At 48.5% G+C, this 15,851-nt stretch overlaps 2 protein-coding genes across 3 annotated transcripts in view; both read right to left on the bottom strand.

Annotated features, from left to right (window-relative positions):
- Positions 1 to 15,851, bottom strand: part of SLC12A7 (solute carrier family 12 member 7) — a 574,243-nt gene that overhangs the window by 160,999 nt on the left and 397,393 nt on the right. The gene's annotated exons all lie outside the window — the stretch shown is intronic.
- On the bottom strand, positions 10,096 to 10,903 carry LOC120940471 (serine/arginine-rich splicing factor 3-like). Its single transcript, XM_040353354.1, has one exon. It carries the CDS (start codon positions 10,788 to 10,790, stop codon positions 10,311 to 10,313), a length of 480 nt encoding a protein of 159 aa, XP_040209288.1. The 5' UTR covers positions 10,791 to 10,903; the 3' UTR covers positions 10,096 to 10,310.

The following is a 15,851-nucleotide window of genomic DNA, read 5'->3' as shown; positions in this document are numbered from 1 at the left end:
TCGGTCTCTTGGATCGCAGTACCAGTGTCCACCAGCGGGTGTCGTTCAACATTCAGGACCTGTAGCAAGAGGACTCACCTGTTGGTGGCACTGTTGGATTCTTGGGCTGTAGTACCAGTGTCCACCAGCGGGCGTTTTCCGGCAGTGTGGAGAAGACAGCACCTCCTGCGCTCAGGTGTTACGTGAGGTCAATTACTGGCAGTCTTATAAATACACGGCTGACGAGTACTCTCATCGCCTTGGTATCTCTCTCCTTGCACCCTGAGCTTGCTTGCCTGTTACCTGATCCTAAGCCTGCATCTGACCCTGTTCCCGAGCTTATCCTGGCCCAGTCCCTCCTGCGTTCCCATTTCCTTTACCTTCACCCTACAGCCCGATCCATCCTCTTCCTGTCCTGTTTGTTCCCTGTCCCCATCTACTGATCTCCCTGTGTATGACCTCGGCCTGGCTAACGTTTATGTTTCTGGAACATCCCTGGTCTTTCTACTGATCTGCGGTGTATGACCCTGGCCTGGCTTACGTCTAAGATCCTGGTACTCCCCCTATTGCTGTATATACTATTTGTTGTTTGTGGGTTTCTGTTTGGTTGGTTGTGCACGGTTTGTATTTACTTATTTATCACCTATCATAATAAACATCACTATTATTCACCTTACATGCGTTTTTGGTTCCCTCTGTGAAGTCCACACAGTCTGGTCTACTAATTCTCTGACAATTCCTCTTACAAGGGATGTTTACAAAAAAAAAAAAAATTACGAGAAAGTGTAATAAGTCACACCCACATAACGTGAATGGTGTTTAAATCACATGTGAGGTATCGCCTTGTGCATTAGAATGGGAGCAACAATTCTAGCCCAAGAACTTCTCCATAACTCTAAACTGGTAACCTGTAAAAAGTTTTAGAGTGTCACCTATGTAGAGTTTTAAGTACCAAAGTTTGGCGTTATTCCACAAGTGTGGGCAATTTTAAAGCGTGACATGTTAGGCATCTATTTACTTGGCGTAACTTCATCTTTCACATTATACAAAAAAATTGGGCTAACTTTACGGTTTCATATTTTAATTCATGAAACTGTTTTTTTTTTTTAATTGTTGCACAAATACCATGACTAGCGTCTCTGCTAAAAAAAACATATATAATGTTTGGGGGTTTTAAGTAATTTTCTAGCAAAAAATACTAATTTAAACTTGTAAACAAAGAGTTCCAGAAAAGGCCCGGTATGGAAGTGGTTAAGGTCATCACAGGGGACAGGGGGCACTCTTTACATCTAGGAGGAAAAGAGATTTAATCTCCAAATACGAAAAGGTTTATTCACAGTAAGAACTGTGGAAATGTGAAATAGGCTCCCTCCAGAAGGGGTTCTGGAAAGCTCAGTATATGGCTTTAAAAAGGCCTGGATTCTTTCTTAAATGTACATAATATAACTGGGTACTGTCATTTATAGGTACAGTTGATCCAGGAAAAATCTGATTGCCTCTCGGGGGTTCAGGAAGGAATTTTTTCCCCTGCTGTAGCAAAATGGTTCAAGCTTTGCTGGGGTATTTTTCCTTCCTCTCGATCAACTGTGTGTGAAGGGCTGTGTATATGGGATTGTATGATTTTTTTTTTTTGGGTTGAACTAGATCAGGCATGTCCAAAGTCCGGCCCGGGGGCCAAATGCGGCCCCCTGTTGATTTAATATGGCCCCCTGGGGATTTGGATATATATATTGTTTGTGGCCCCCAGGGCCACAAAAGATATATAATGTATTTATTGGCGCTGCCTTGGAGGGGACAGGATGAGCGCCGTTAGGATCTCCTCTTTACTCAGCAGCGTCTCTATTGGAAGTCCCGTCTCCTGGGATGCCATTGGACGCCTGTTCTGTCCATCATAGGAGGCGGGATTTTGTATTAAAGGAGCCACAGGGTAAACAAGAGATTCTCCTGTTTGTAATCTGTGGGCACTCGTCCCGCCCCCCTGCCCTCCGAGGCTGCAGATGGGCATCGTTCAGGCTGCACTAATGGCAATGGTAAGGCTGCATTCATGGCACATGTGAGGCTGCATTTATGGCACATGTGAGGCTGCATTGGTTGCAATGGTAAGGCTGCATTGGTTGCAATGGTAAGGCTGCATTCATGGCACATGTGAGGCTGCATTTATGGCACATGTGAGGCTGCATTGGTTACAATGGTCGGGTTGCAATGGTAAGGATGCATTGGTTGCAATGGTAAGGCTGCATTCATGGCAATGGTGAGGCTGCATTCATGGCAATGGTAAGCCTGTGCGTGTTATACGGCTATAAATACGGTATATCCAAATAACACGCCCAAGCTCATCCTTAGTCCTAAGCAGCGCTCTGGGATTCGTTGGGGCCACAAAAGAAATCTATACAGTATATCCAAATAACACGCCCAAGCTCATCTCTTCACCACACACAGCCACAAAGGCAAGAGTATTCTTGTTGGGCCGTGTATTAGTGCTCAGACGGACACAGACCGAATTCTAATGGTTCAAAGAATGTCAGGCAAAATAGTCGGCCCTCACGCATGTTCACTTAATCAAATCTGGCCCTCTTTGAAAAAAAGTTTGGACACCCCTGAACTAGATGGACTTGAATCTTTTTTTCAACCTGACCATGCAACTATGAAATATTAGCTACATGTCTTACCACTGGTATAATGTTCCGAATAAAAGAATCAACAATGTTTTATTTATTATTATCATTATTATTACCGTATTTGCCGGCGTATAAGGCGACTAGGCGTATTAGACGACCCCCCAATTTTCCAGCTAAAAGGTTGGTTTTGGGATATACTCGCCAGATAAGACTACCCCCCCTTCCGACTAGTGCCAATTACATGCCTTACCTCACTGTGCCAATTACATGCCTCACCTCACTGTGCCAATTACATGCCTCACTTTGCCAATCTCCATACCTTATCCCTTGGCATGCAGAGTCAGACTGCGGGAGTCCATTCTTCAAAAGCCGCGCCTTCTCCTATTCCTGTTCTGCGATAGGCGGAACACTCAGTTTCCCAGCAGAGCCTGTGTTTAGTGTTCCGCCTATCACGGATGTTGTCTCGCCCGAGGATGAGAGGACCTCCGTGATAGGCAGAACACTGAACACAGATTTTGCTGGGAAACTGAGTGTTCTGCCTATCATGAAACAGGAATAGGAGGAGGCGTGGCTTTTGAAGAATAGACCGACTCTGCAGTGTCAGAAAACGAGGGGTGGGAACAGCAATCAAACAAAATTCACCCCAACAAACAAAGCTCCTCAACGGAGGAGTTGCAACCTTAAACAGCCTCCTGCAAAACCTTGCGGCCGAAGCAAGCATCCGGAGATGCATGCATGTCAACCTTGTAAAATTTTGTAAAAGTGTGAACGGACGACCAGGTCGCCGCCTTACACACCTGTGAGACAGATGCTTGATGTCGAAAAGCCTAAGAGGCACCAATTGCCCGGGTCGAATGCACCGTGACAGGAAAGGGAGGCGCCCACCCTTTAAGTGCGTAAGCCTGAATCACAATAGGTCTGATCCACCGAAAATGGTGGCCGATGAGACCGCCAGGCCCTTCTTTGGACCAGTCACTGACACAAACAGTGAGTCTGACCTTTCGAAACGGAGCCGTAGCAGACAGATACACCCGCAGAGCGCGTACCATGTCTAAGTAATGCAACACAACCTCTTTGGGATGCGACGGCCGAAGACACAAGGACGGAAGTTCAATTTCCTCATTCAGATGAAAAGCCGAAACCACCTTCGGAAGAAAAGAAGGCTGTGGGTGTAGCACCGCTTTATCCTTATGAAGGATTAAGTAGGGGGAATTGCAAGACAAGGCCGCCAATTCAGAAACCCTCCTGACAGAAGTAATGGCCACCAGAAAGGCAACCGTCTGAGATAGTGTCAAAAGAGGAATCTCTCTGATGTTATCAAAGGGAGGTTTCTGAAGTACCGAGAGCACCAGATTCAAATCCCATGGAGGTAGTGGTGGTCGCAGCGGAGGAGTCACATTTTGGATCCCTTGCACAAACGTACTCACCAGTGAATGAGTCACCAAGGGTCGTTGAAAGAAAACAGCCAAGGCTGATATTTGCCCTTTAATGGTGCTTAAGGCAAGTTTCTGATCCACTCCCCGCTGTAAAAACAGCAGGATCCTAGAAACCGAATAAGCCCGTTGGTGCCACCCCATCTCCTCGCACATAAAGATGTAGGCCTTCCAAGTGCAATGATAGATCTTCCGAGAAGATGACTTCTGTGCCCTCAGCATGGTGGAAATAACCGAGTCTGACAGGCCTCGGTCCCTCAGAACCTGGCAGGATGAAGTATAGGACCTTGCGAGAGAAGGTCCTCTCGCATTGGCAGTCGCCAAGGGGCATCCGCCACCAGGCGCACTAGCACGGCGTACCAGGGACGCCAAGGCCAATCTGGGGCAATTAGAATCACCAGGATCCCCTCCGTCTCCACTCTGCGGAGCAGATGGGGAAGAAGTTTCAGAGGGGGAAAGGCATAAATTAGCCGATACTGACCCCACGGGGGCACCAACGCGTCTGTCGTGGGCCGCCCAGGGATCCTTTGACCTGGCCACAAACCTCAATACCTTCTGATTGAGTCAAGATGCCAGGAGGTCCACGTCTGGCATTCCCTATCTCCGGCAAAGTAGCTGAAACACATCCGGGTGTAGCGACCATTCTCCTTGGTCCAGCATCTGGTGACTTAGGTAGTCACATACGCCACCGCCGGGTCGTTGTCCGACTGGATCCTGACTGGATGCCCCTGTAGTCTCTGAAACCATGTGGAGAGGTAAAGTCTGATCGGTCGAAGTTCCAGCACATTGATCGGCAGGCAGGATTCTTCCGGTGTCCAGCGACCTTGTGTCAACTGAACACCCCAACCCCCCCCCCCCCAACCGGTCAGGCTGGCGTTCGTCATAATCACCGTCCAGCGAAAGGGAAGGAACGACTTCCCGGACTGAAGGGCCGGAGATCTCAGGCACCAGACCAGGGAAGCCCTGACTAGTTGGCTCACCCAGATCTGACAATCCAGGGACAACGGAGACTTGTCCCATTTGGACAGGATCTCTCTCTGCAAAACTCAAGTGTGGAATGGAGCATACGGTACCGCTTTAAAAAGGAAGCTACCATGAGATCCAGGACTCGCATGCAAAAGCGCAGCGTCGACCACCTGCGGGATGCCAGCAGCTTCATCGCTGCCTGAAGAGTCTGCAATTTTTCCACAGGGAGAATTTTTTTGCCTCCGATGAGTCCAGAATCAAGCCCAGGTATTCCAGTCGCTGAGTCGGCATCCACACCGACTTCTGGAGGTTCAGTACCCAACCAAAGGGTCTGAATGTCAATCATCACATCCTCCTCTAATTCTGAGTCTGACGCGGCTCTGAGAAGGAGGTAACCAGATTCCTCGCTGTCTCAGCAAGGCCAGGATCGGGGCGAGCACCTTGATGAAAACCCTTGGTGCTACAAACTGATAATGGTCGTCCCCAACTGCAAAACGCAGAAATCTCTGATGCCCGATGAATATGGGGACATGCAAGTATGCTTCCTTGATGTCCAAGGATGCCAGAAAATCCCCCCGATGGAGTGCAGCGACTACCGAGCGAACTGAAACTTTGTAACTTCACAAAGGTGTTGAGGGCCTTGAGATCCAGAATCGTATGGAGCCCGTCCTCCTTTGGGACTACAAACAGATTGGAGTAGAATGCCTGAAACCTTTCTGGCAATGGCACAGGTACTATTACACCACGCATCAGCAGGTCCTGCACTGCCCCAAACAGGGCGTTCCTACGAGCCGGAAGAAGATGAAGGTTTGAGGGAAAGAATCTGTTTGGTGCACAAGAAAGAAAACTATCTTGTACCCTGATGAAACCACTTCGCAAGCCCACTGGTCGGAAAGCAGGGAGGTCCACCGAGCTGCAAACTCGCAAAGGCGACCCCCCACCCGAGAGTCGGGCGGGGGCAAACCTTCATGCTGTCGCGGATTTGTTAGCAGGCTTGTTTGGCTTGTGAACATAGGGACGCTTTTGTCCCTCAGCCGGCCCTTTGGCAGCCTGGGGGCCGCTTACCCACGAGTCCGGACGGATGAAAAAAACGCTTCTGAGCAGAAAAGGAGGGCCCTGGCCTACGGCGCATCTCCTTACCTTTCCTGGACTGTGGGAGCAGTGTGCTCTTACCCCCAGTGCCATTCTTAATAATGTTGTCCAGCGAGGCTCCAAATAGCCTCTCTCCTTGGAAGGGCAAATCCGCCAGAGCCTTCTTGGAAGTCTGGTCCGCGGACCAGCATTTTAGCCAAATCAGGCGACGTAGCACCACAGCGGATACTGAGGCTCTGGAAATCAGGGGAGCTGTATCCAGGGCTGCATCGCAGACATATTTAAGGCCGTGCACTAACTGGTCGGCCAATTCTACACAGACTGGGGAAGCATGTTGCTTCTCCAACTCCCGGTGCAACAACTTTGCCTATTAGGTGAGAGTTTGTGACACCAGGGCTGAAGCCAAAACTGGCCGTAAAGCTGACCCCGGCATGGCGAACATGGACCGGGCCACCACCTCGGCCTTCCGTTCCGGTCTGCAGGGTCCTTAAATGCAGGATTCCCCTTCACCGGAATCGTGGTTACCTTGTTCAACCTGGATACTGGGGTGGTACACAACAGAGGGAGAAGCCCATTTTTTCAGAAGGCTCTCCTCATAAGGGTAACAGACCGCCATGCGTTTTGGGACCGAAAAGGTCCTCTGCGGTCATTCCCATTTCTGGTCTATAAACTTATCAAAATAAGATACATAAGGAAACACCTTAGTAGTGCGGGTCAGCTTGTGGGACCCCAAAAAGGGCACCGATACCTCAGTAGAAGCCCCAGCCGCATCCTCCAGCTTGAGGGTTTCCTGCACTGCGGTGATAAGTGCTCCAACAAGCACCTTCTCCTGCACCGACCCGGACACAGAGTCTCCCTCACTGTCCGAATGGTCCAGGTTCGCATAGTCTGACCCTTCAGAACAGGGGTCCTGTTTCACAGCCAGGTCCGAGTCTGAGTCAGGGCTTTCCCCAGAAGATGGTGGGGGGAGGGGGCATTTTTTACCCCCTTTTTCCTGCACACCGCCTCCACCCTGGCAACAAATGACTCCAGGACTGCTGACAAAGCATCCATAGGTACTGCAGGTGCAGGGGCATCGGTTGCCAACACAGGAATGTCTGGGGAAGAAGTGCCAGCTTCTGACGCCATGCTGACCCACACACCTGACAGCCACCCAGGGACTAAGTCAAGGTACAAAAATGCCCACTCTCCTAGCTGCACAGACCGAGCGGTATTCCCAGCGGACTCACCACCCTGCACCAGACACTGCCTCAGCGCTGCCGTCCGCTCTTACCCCCGCACTGTGTGTGCCTGAGGTGTCTCTGAGGTGATCTGCCGTTCGCACCGTTTAGAATAGAGAAGTAGCGCTAGAGGCCAAACTAATGTGAAAAGGCCTCAAAAAGAAGGCCGCTGGTTACCTCAGGAAAAAAGGGCGTGAGCTACGAGAAAATGTCAGAACTGCTGTATTCGCTATTGACACAGCGTGGCTACAAGAAAATGGCTGACCGCTGCATCTTCCATAGACACAGCGCAGCTACAAGAAAATGTCCGCCGTTGTATTAGATATAACAGCGCGGCCACAGGAAAATGGCGCCAATCGAGGTAAAAAATAAGGGCCAATAAACACTGGGTACCCGACAGGGGCCCCAACAAAGGCAGACCTCCTACAGTAGAGCGGACCCGGGCACCCCTCGCAGCCCCTAGCCAGGTCCCAAAGCCCCCCTCAGTGACGTACACAGCAGGCCCAGCATGGGGAGGAGGGATGGACGGGGAGAGAGGAAAGGGAGGACAAGAGACCCCCTAATCGACCACCCCAGGAATACCCAGCTATTCCATCCTGCCAAGACCCGTCCTTGCGAGGACTGCTGGACGCGCTCCTGACAGACCCAAACCGAGCATTACGAAGTGGCTGCCGGCCATGGCCCACTGTGACTGGACAGCAGTAGCCTGGTCATATGTGGGCCCCAGAGCATATAGCTCACCGGCCACCTCTGGAGCAAACAGGGTATGTCATGGCCGACCCCAGCGCGTAGCCAAGGCCTGCTCACGCTCAATGGGGAGACTACAAGGATCTATATTATGTCACCCAGCCGGCAATTGATCTTAGGATCAAAAAAAATAAACACCTTTTTACAGGACCATGGGCCCTTAGGGAGCCAGGTCCTTCTCCTACACTAGGCAGAAAAAAAACTGAGCTGCTGAGTGAGGGACCGCGGGGCTGTTCAGCTTTGATATAACTACATGTTTTTATATATCCAACATGTCTGCCTAGTCCTCTCCTAATAGTTTGAACATAACCCAAATGTCAAGATTTAAGTAAGCTGTGTCCGCCCATGGACGAAAGAGAAAAATGCACTGTCACTGTATAAATGACACTGGCAGGGAAGGGGTTAATATCAGGGGTGATCAAAGGGTCTGTGTTCCCTGGGAATGTTTTCTTATTGTGTAGGGGATAGCTTAACTGAAGAAAGACAGATCTGTGTTCCTGCTTAGCAGAAACACAAGATCAGTCTTTCTTACTAGCAGAACGGCGATCTGCCTTGTTTACATAGGCAGACCGCCGGGTTTCCGGAGGACATCGGGGCCACTGGACCCGCTGATTTTTTTTTTTTTTACAGTATTTTAACCAAACTTTAATCCCAAAAAAGAGAAGAAAAAAAAATGAAGTCACAGGGGGGTTAAAAGATTAAGGGGAGGGAGCCTGGAATCTGTACATCAACAATGTTACATTTACTTTATGTTGCTTGTAATCTTTACAGCAAACAAATGCAAGGTGCAATATTGCCTTCTGCTTCTACTAAAAGAAAAAATCATAGATTTACAGCTCAAAATATTAAAAAGCATACTGTTGAATACCAAGATCTTCACATTGTGCCTGTGTAGACTACAGTTCTCCATTTTTAAGGGTTAAAGGATCTAGGTGCAAGGCCCAGATGTGTCATTCCTCTGGATTGGTAGTCCAAAGCTGCTCAGTGCTTTTGGCCAAACATTAAATCACATGCTATAGTCAAGCATCTAGTGGCCATGTAGTCTTGAAAGTGATCCACACAATTTCTAGCATGTGTCCTAGTGCAATCTTGTATGACAGCCTGCATTTGGATAGCGACTACATGCAAAAAAAAGCAGGTCAAAGACACCAATTTAATGCATGGAGAAAATATATTTGGGGGGGTGTAACAGGACTGAAGAATAGACCCTTTAAAAAATGGCAGCGTAAAACTATATTACTCTTGCAATCAATTACTTAGGACCCTTGTATATACATACAAAATGATTCCATAATTCTAATGGGGTGTATTCCAGATATTATTTAGCTCACTACAGTCCAGGGTTTTGCTTCTTGAATAAACTCAACTGTGTACTTTTAGAAATTGTAAACTTAGATCTGCAAATGATTCAAAACAAAAGTGATCCTGAGGCCTCGTACACACGACAGAGTTTCTCGGCAGAATTCACAGAGAAACTCGGTCAAAACCCGGATTCTGCCGAGAAACTCTGTCGTCTGTACACTTTTGGCTCGATGGAGCCGCCGAGGAACTCGTCGAGAAAATAGAGAACATGTTCTCTATTTTCTCGTTGTTCTATGGGAGAAGGCGGCCCGCCGAGCTCCTCGGCGGCTTCATCCCAGAACTCGACGAGGAACTTGACGTGTTTGACACGTCGAGTTCCTCGGCCGTGTGTACGGGGCCTCAGACTGCCAACAATGGAATGCCATACCCAATTCACTCAGTCACAATGTAACATGTTAAATTTTAGTATGCTTACAGTAAAGCTCCAGCCAATTTTACATCACTCAACAGTCCAATTTATCAGGATTAAGTATAGGACATGCCTCAGACCAAGTAGCATGGATTACTCATGTAACAATGCAAGTGTTGTACCATCTAGAAGCCAATGTAGCTTGCAGTAAACAAAGTAGAATGCTTTATGTTATGCATTACAATGTTTGGGTATAGTACATTTCAAATAGAAATAAAGCTGTATAACAGAAATATCAGGGTTCGGGCAACAAAAACTGAATTGTAACATACAGTATAAAGTTAGGTTTATTTGCCAGTTTTTCTGTCTGGAAACATAATAGAACCACATTTTCCATCACTTGTTACAAGACAAATACAATGTGAACACCTAATAAAAAAAAGTTTAAAAAGCATGTCAAAAAACAAAAATCTTTCCATCATCTGTACACAGTTGAAGGCAGCCGTGTTATTTTCTTTCGTTTGACCTGGAACGGCTTCTAGATCTAGAAAATGAACGTGATGGTTTGTGGTTCCTTTCTCTGGACAAAGATCTCTCTTCTACGATCTCTAGAAAGGGACCTACTACGGCTACAGGAAAAGCTCCTTCTCCTTGGAGATCTGCGTCTTGGAGGACTCCTCCTACGGTAATCATCCCTAGGCCTCCTGTTCCAAGATGGCGGAGGACCACGATTACGGCTTCGTTTTTCACCATTCGATAATTCAACCCTAACGCGACATCCACACATTGTCTGTCCATCAAGCTCTCTAACCGCATCAGCTGCATCTCTAGGATCTTCAAATTCTACGAATGCAAAGCCAGGGGGATTCCTGGCAACCCACACGCTACTTAGAGGTCCATAGTAGCCAAAAGCCTGCTCAAGTTCCATTTTATTTCCATTGTTTCCAAGATTTCCTACATAGACTTTGCAGTCTAGCGGACAAGAGTCACGGTGCATGGGTGGTGTTTTTTCCCTCATCGTCATTTACCGCTTTCGTAAGGGGGCCGGGATCCGTAGCTCGCTCTGGACTCCAGTATGTAAGTCTTCCCGCTTGTAGTATGCCAGGCACAAAATTGGACCCGCTGATTGGCTCCTGCAGTGTCCAATCACAGTGGGAGCAGGGCCCCAGAGCTGAAGAGAGGAATCGCATACAGGTACATGATTGGGCCGTCCTGCCACAGTATATGTACGTGGGACGGTCCTTAAGCGGTTAAAGCCATATAACCCCTTCCAATCTCAACATACCTTGTTTTTTTTAGCAAGCAACCATAAGAGTGAATCACAAGACAAAGGAGTGGGACCTGTGTTTCCCTAATGAACTCCAAGGAAAGGTAAACCATAACAGTAATATGTAAATCCTGTTTTCTGAATAGTTCATTAGGGCATAAAAGTAGGACATTCAGAAATGTAGGAAGCTAACCAACTGAGGGGTGGGCAACACCGACATTGCTAAACAGGCCTACAATTAACCACAGGTTAACAGAGGCGGCTTGAGAGAGCTCATAGGGCTACTTGGAGAAACTTATGGTCAAAACTGCATCAGGAGAGGCCTGACAATCTACATCGTAAAACTTGGCAAACATATGAAAAGGAGATCAGGTGGCAGCCTTGCAAAACGGAGAAACCGATGACCGATGCTGAAAATCCCAAGAGGCACCAACAGAACAAGTGGAGTGCATTGACAGGAAATGGGGGAACTCTGTCCTTAAAGTGGTTGTAAACCCCATTCATGAAATTTAAACTAAGCCCCTATATCTGTAGTGTTTACTTATCTCTCTCCAAAGCTCTAAGTGCTGTGTCTTTCTGCTGCTCCATTCCTCAGTTATCAGCAGAGTCACTTCTGACATGTTCTCTTACACGCAAGATAACAGTAGCTGAAAATTTGTGTCGGGGAGGGAGCTTAGAGGTATATAAGCTTGTCTATTCAGACTACAGCTCTGCATGTTCCTTTGTTTTTTATGCCTATGTGGAGTGGGGGTGTGTACGCCTTTCTCCCAGTCAGCTCACACAGTGTAAGTCCGGACTCCACACCCACTTGCTGAATAAGGAATCAAGATTTCTAACAAGATCTGAACTTCTCATGCCGACACTTATTTCCTTAATAAAGAAGTCAAAGGATGCACCAAAGTATCATGAGTGCTTCTTGTAAAGCTCTTCAGCAGCTACATTTGAGCCAACGGGTCCTGTAAAGTGAGGAGTCCAAATTAGAAAACTAACAGCATAAGCTCAAATTGTTGATGCGGAATCAAAAGAATTGAACCAGGATCTCTGGGCCATGTCCTTTGCCGGAACACTTAGGGTCTGACAGAGACATAGCCACAACAGCAGATGGCAGGGCAGGGCCTGAAAGTGCAAAGTGGGCCTATAAGCATTTAAAAAAACCTACTCATTAGCTCTGGGTCTGGGAATATGTGAAGTATTATGGAGGCCCATTATCTATCTTAAAAAGGTTCTTAAAAAACAAAAGGCAGGGGATTCAATTTTAATGGACTGCAAATGCAAAACAAATGCAAGACAAGTCTTTCTCGATCATACATCACGGGACACAGAGCCTTAATTACTTAATGGGTTATGTAGTCACCACAGGTGATTGGACACTGGCAAACCCAATTAAAATTGAGTTCCTCACCTATATAACCCCCCCAAATGGAGGGTACCTCAGTTTTTTCGCCAGTGTTTAAGGTGGTTGGTCACTTCAGCTAAGAAAAATGCTCCTTTGATGGTCTGGCTGCGGAGACCAAGGAGCTATAACCGGATCCATACCTCTTGCCGATATCAAAAGCCTAAGACGGTTGGTACCCGGGCATCGTGTAAAGAAGAAACGAGGTTTGCCTGTAATGTCTCTCTACGGAGGTCTGGGCTCTGGGATACAGACTTTGGTATACTAATACATCTGTGTCACGAAAAAGTTTCTGGCAGAGTCTTCTACAGGTCCAGGTATGAGGTTTTCTCTAATGGAACCCTTGATAAGCCTGAAGGTCGCTGTCATGGTTGAAAGCTGGATCTACTTTTAGTAGCTTTCCTGCGGCGTGGATAAGGTAAGAAGAGGATCATTTTATTTTATTTCATCTTCTGTGAGTAGGATGTCTTTCCTGGTTTTCACCACTGGAGGGAGTAAGTGCAATCCTAGTGTATTCTTACATAAGCCATCCTGGAAACTAGCTCAGTAAAGTCGGTCACATTTAAAACACCACTCACCCTCTTCCGCTGCAGGGGTCCACAATGACGCCCCCAGTAATCCTCCCCCCTTTGCTCATTCTCCTGGGCGCCGCCAAGACAGCGGCACGTGTGCGCATGCCAGGAGTGCGCTTTTAGCTGTCTTAGTGAGACGTGGATAGGGTGGGGCCGTGGTTGCTGGTGCCCGTGCGCAAACGCGGAACACCTGTGTTCAGGCGCCAAGAGGCTGGTTTAAAAAGCCCAGCATGCCAGAGCCTTCTGTAAGCGGCATGGACACAGAGCTGTGGAAAACAAGTAAAAAATGTGCAATAAACCAATGCCTCATGTATCAAGTCAGCACCATAAATATGTGTAAGGTGGGCAGAGTCGGCAGGCAATGGTTTACAAAGTCTGACAGGGAGGATAAAGTCTGTGAAGTTTGATGGGGGTACACACTCTCAGGGCTGCCATCAGAGGGGAACAGAAACTATGTTCCAATTCTATGGGAAAACAACAAGGGAAGAGGCGCCTCTGGGTGCAGTAGTTTAAAACAATTTTTAATAATAAGAGCATAGGTAATGGTCACTCACATTTTAGAGGTGACAGGTAAGCATGCAACAGATATTCCCGAGGAGGGAGGGGTGTCATCCGGCCGTCACTTTCTTCTGGGTCCTGCTGGAGCGCTGTATTGGGAGGTAGGACTTCCACCGCTAATGAAGAGTAGCCGGCTGCGATGGGGGATCCTCAAACCGAGGCGTGGAGCGCAGATGGACAGCAGGCGGAGGATGATGACGTCACCGGGTATGCAACGCGTTACTTGTACTCGCACAAATGCTCCCGATGCCTGACCCGATACTTCCTCTTCGGGCCGGATCGGGCAGTAGGTGGATTGGATTGGTGTGCGTCTTGAGTAGGCGGAGCGGGCGGCATCAGTAGGTGGATTGGATTGGTGTGTGACTTGAGTGGGCGGAGCGGGCGGTGTCAGTAGGCGGATCGGAGCAGTGTGGAGGAGCATCAATTCGTTCCACACCTGTCATGTAGCCCAGCCTTGAAACGCCCAGCTGGAGTAACGCCGCCGTCACTGTTATCGTTCCGAGCACAAGCACCACACAGTGCAGGCTCCGATAGCTGGTAGAGGAAGGATTTTGCTCCCCCTCCCTCCAGCTTCGAGACTGTCGGTTTCAGGCTCTGGCTGCTTGTTGTGTGGGCGGGATGGGGATGCAGCAATCTTCTGAGATCCCGCCCACCTGCCTGAATAGTCTGCCTGCTGACCCGCCCACTCGCCCATCCATCTGCCTGAACCGCCCACCTGCACTCAGGACCGAGTTTGTGCTGAGGTAAGCTCAGCTAAGTACTTGTTTCATTGCTCTGGCTCCCTGTCCAGCACCATAGTGTTAGGGCAATGGGACTGGAACAGGCTGAAATTGAGGAAGGGGTTAGCATTAGAATGTCCATCAATGCAGGTGGGGGATGTTGGGGGGTCAGTGGTAGTGAACGTTAACCCTCCACATGCATTGTTCTTTATGGCAGTGAATGTTAACCTCCTCTTCCCCCACCCACCTTGCATTGGCAGTGAAACTTTAACTCACCACCCCCTTCTGCATGTGGCAATGTCAGTGAAAGTTAATATCCTCCCCACACATTGGGGATCATGGAAGGGGGTTACATTTTAATGCCACTAACTAGCAATGTAGGAGAGGGGGATATTAATACTGACACCTGTGCTAGCCCTTATTAATTTGTCCACTGACTTCAATGCTCCGAGTTATTAATGCGTCGTCTGATACCAGTGTTGGGGGGATAATATGATGTCCACTGACATCAATGCCAGGGGTTATTTATGCATCTGGCACCAGTGCTGGGGTTTTTTAATGCATCCACTGACATCAATGCTGGGGGTTATTACCATAGCCTCTGATACCTGTTTTGGAGGTTATAGCGTCCACAGTCACAAATGACGGTAAATGCAGTGATCAGTAAATAAATGATCACTGCAATCAGTGACACTGTGACTGGGGGATGATGGGGGGGGGTGATCTGGGGGTGACTGGGGGGGGGGGGGGTTAGTGTGCCTATGTGTACTGGTGTTAGATGTCTTCTCTCCTCTCGCCGGACAAAAAGACCCCAACTAGGAGAGATGAAATCACTTCCTCCTGCCTGTGTTTACAGTTCACAGGCAGGGGAAGCAGGCGATTCGCTGGAAGCGATCGTGAGGGGGTGGCCAGACACAAATGGCCGCCCCCTCATCCCGGATCGCTCCCACAGTAAACCGGACCGCCGCATGTAACTGGGTGGGGGGGGGAGGGCATGTATAGGTACGCGATTGTGCCTGTACGTGCCATTCTGCCAAAGTATATGTACATGCAGCGGTCCTTAAGTGATTAAGGCCTTGTGGTTTGCGATTGATGCGATTATGGACTCTGTTCAGCAAGCATCCCGCTTAAATCTACTGCAGGTATACATGCACAGGTCCCTTTGGTTAAAGCATTGGGAGGCCAAGGTTTCTTGCAAGAAATACTTGGCAGCGTCCCCCTTTGGGGGAGAACGCCTGTTTGGGGATGACCTGGATAAATACATCGAAAAGATTAGCGGAGGCAAGTCTACTCTGTTGCCGGTTAAGAAGGAGAGTAAGCGTCCCTCATTTAAACATACTCTTTTTCCAGCCCCTGGAACTTCATTCGCCAGGCAGTGGCGACGGCCTCCCCAGTCTAACACTAGGGGAAAAGCCCAGAGCCAAGACCAAGGGCAGAAAAGAACTTGGGGTTCAAAGTCTAAACTGACCCCCAAAACTTCCCTATGAAGGGATGCCCCCGCTCGGCCGAGTGGTGGGAAGGCTGCTGCAATTTGCAAACGCCTGGCGGAACGAAGTTCAGGACCACAGTGTCCTCA

This window comes from Rana temporaria, chromosome 5, assembly GCF_905171775.1.
Source record: "Rana temporaria chromosome 5, aRanTem1.1, whole genome shotgun sequence".
Taxonomy (NCBI): domain Eukaryota; kingdom Metazoa; phylum Chordata; class Amphibia; order Anura; family Ranidae; genus Rana; species Rana temporaria.
This window is presented reverse-complemented; position numbering and strand designations above follow the sequence as displayed.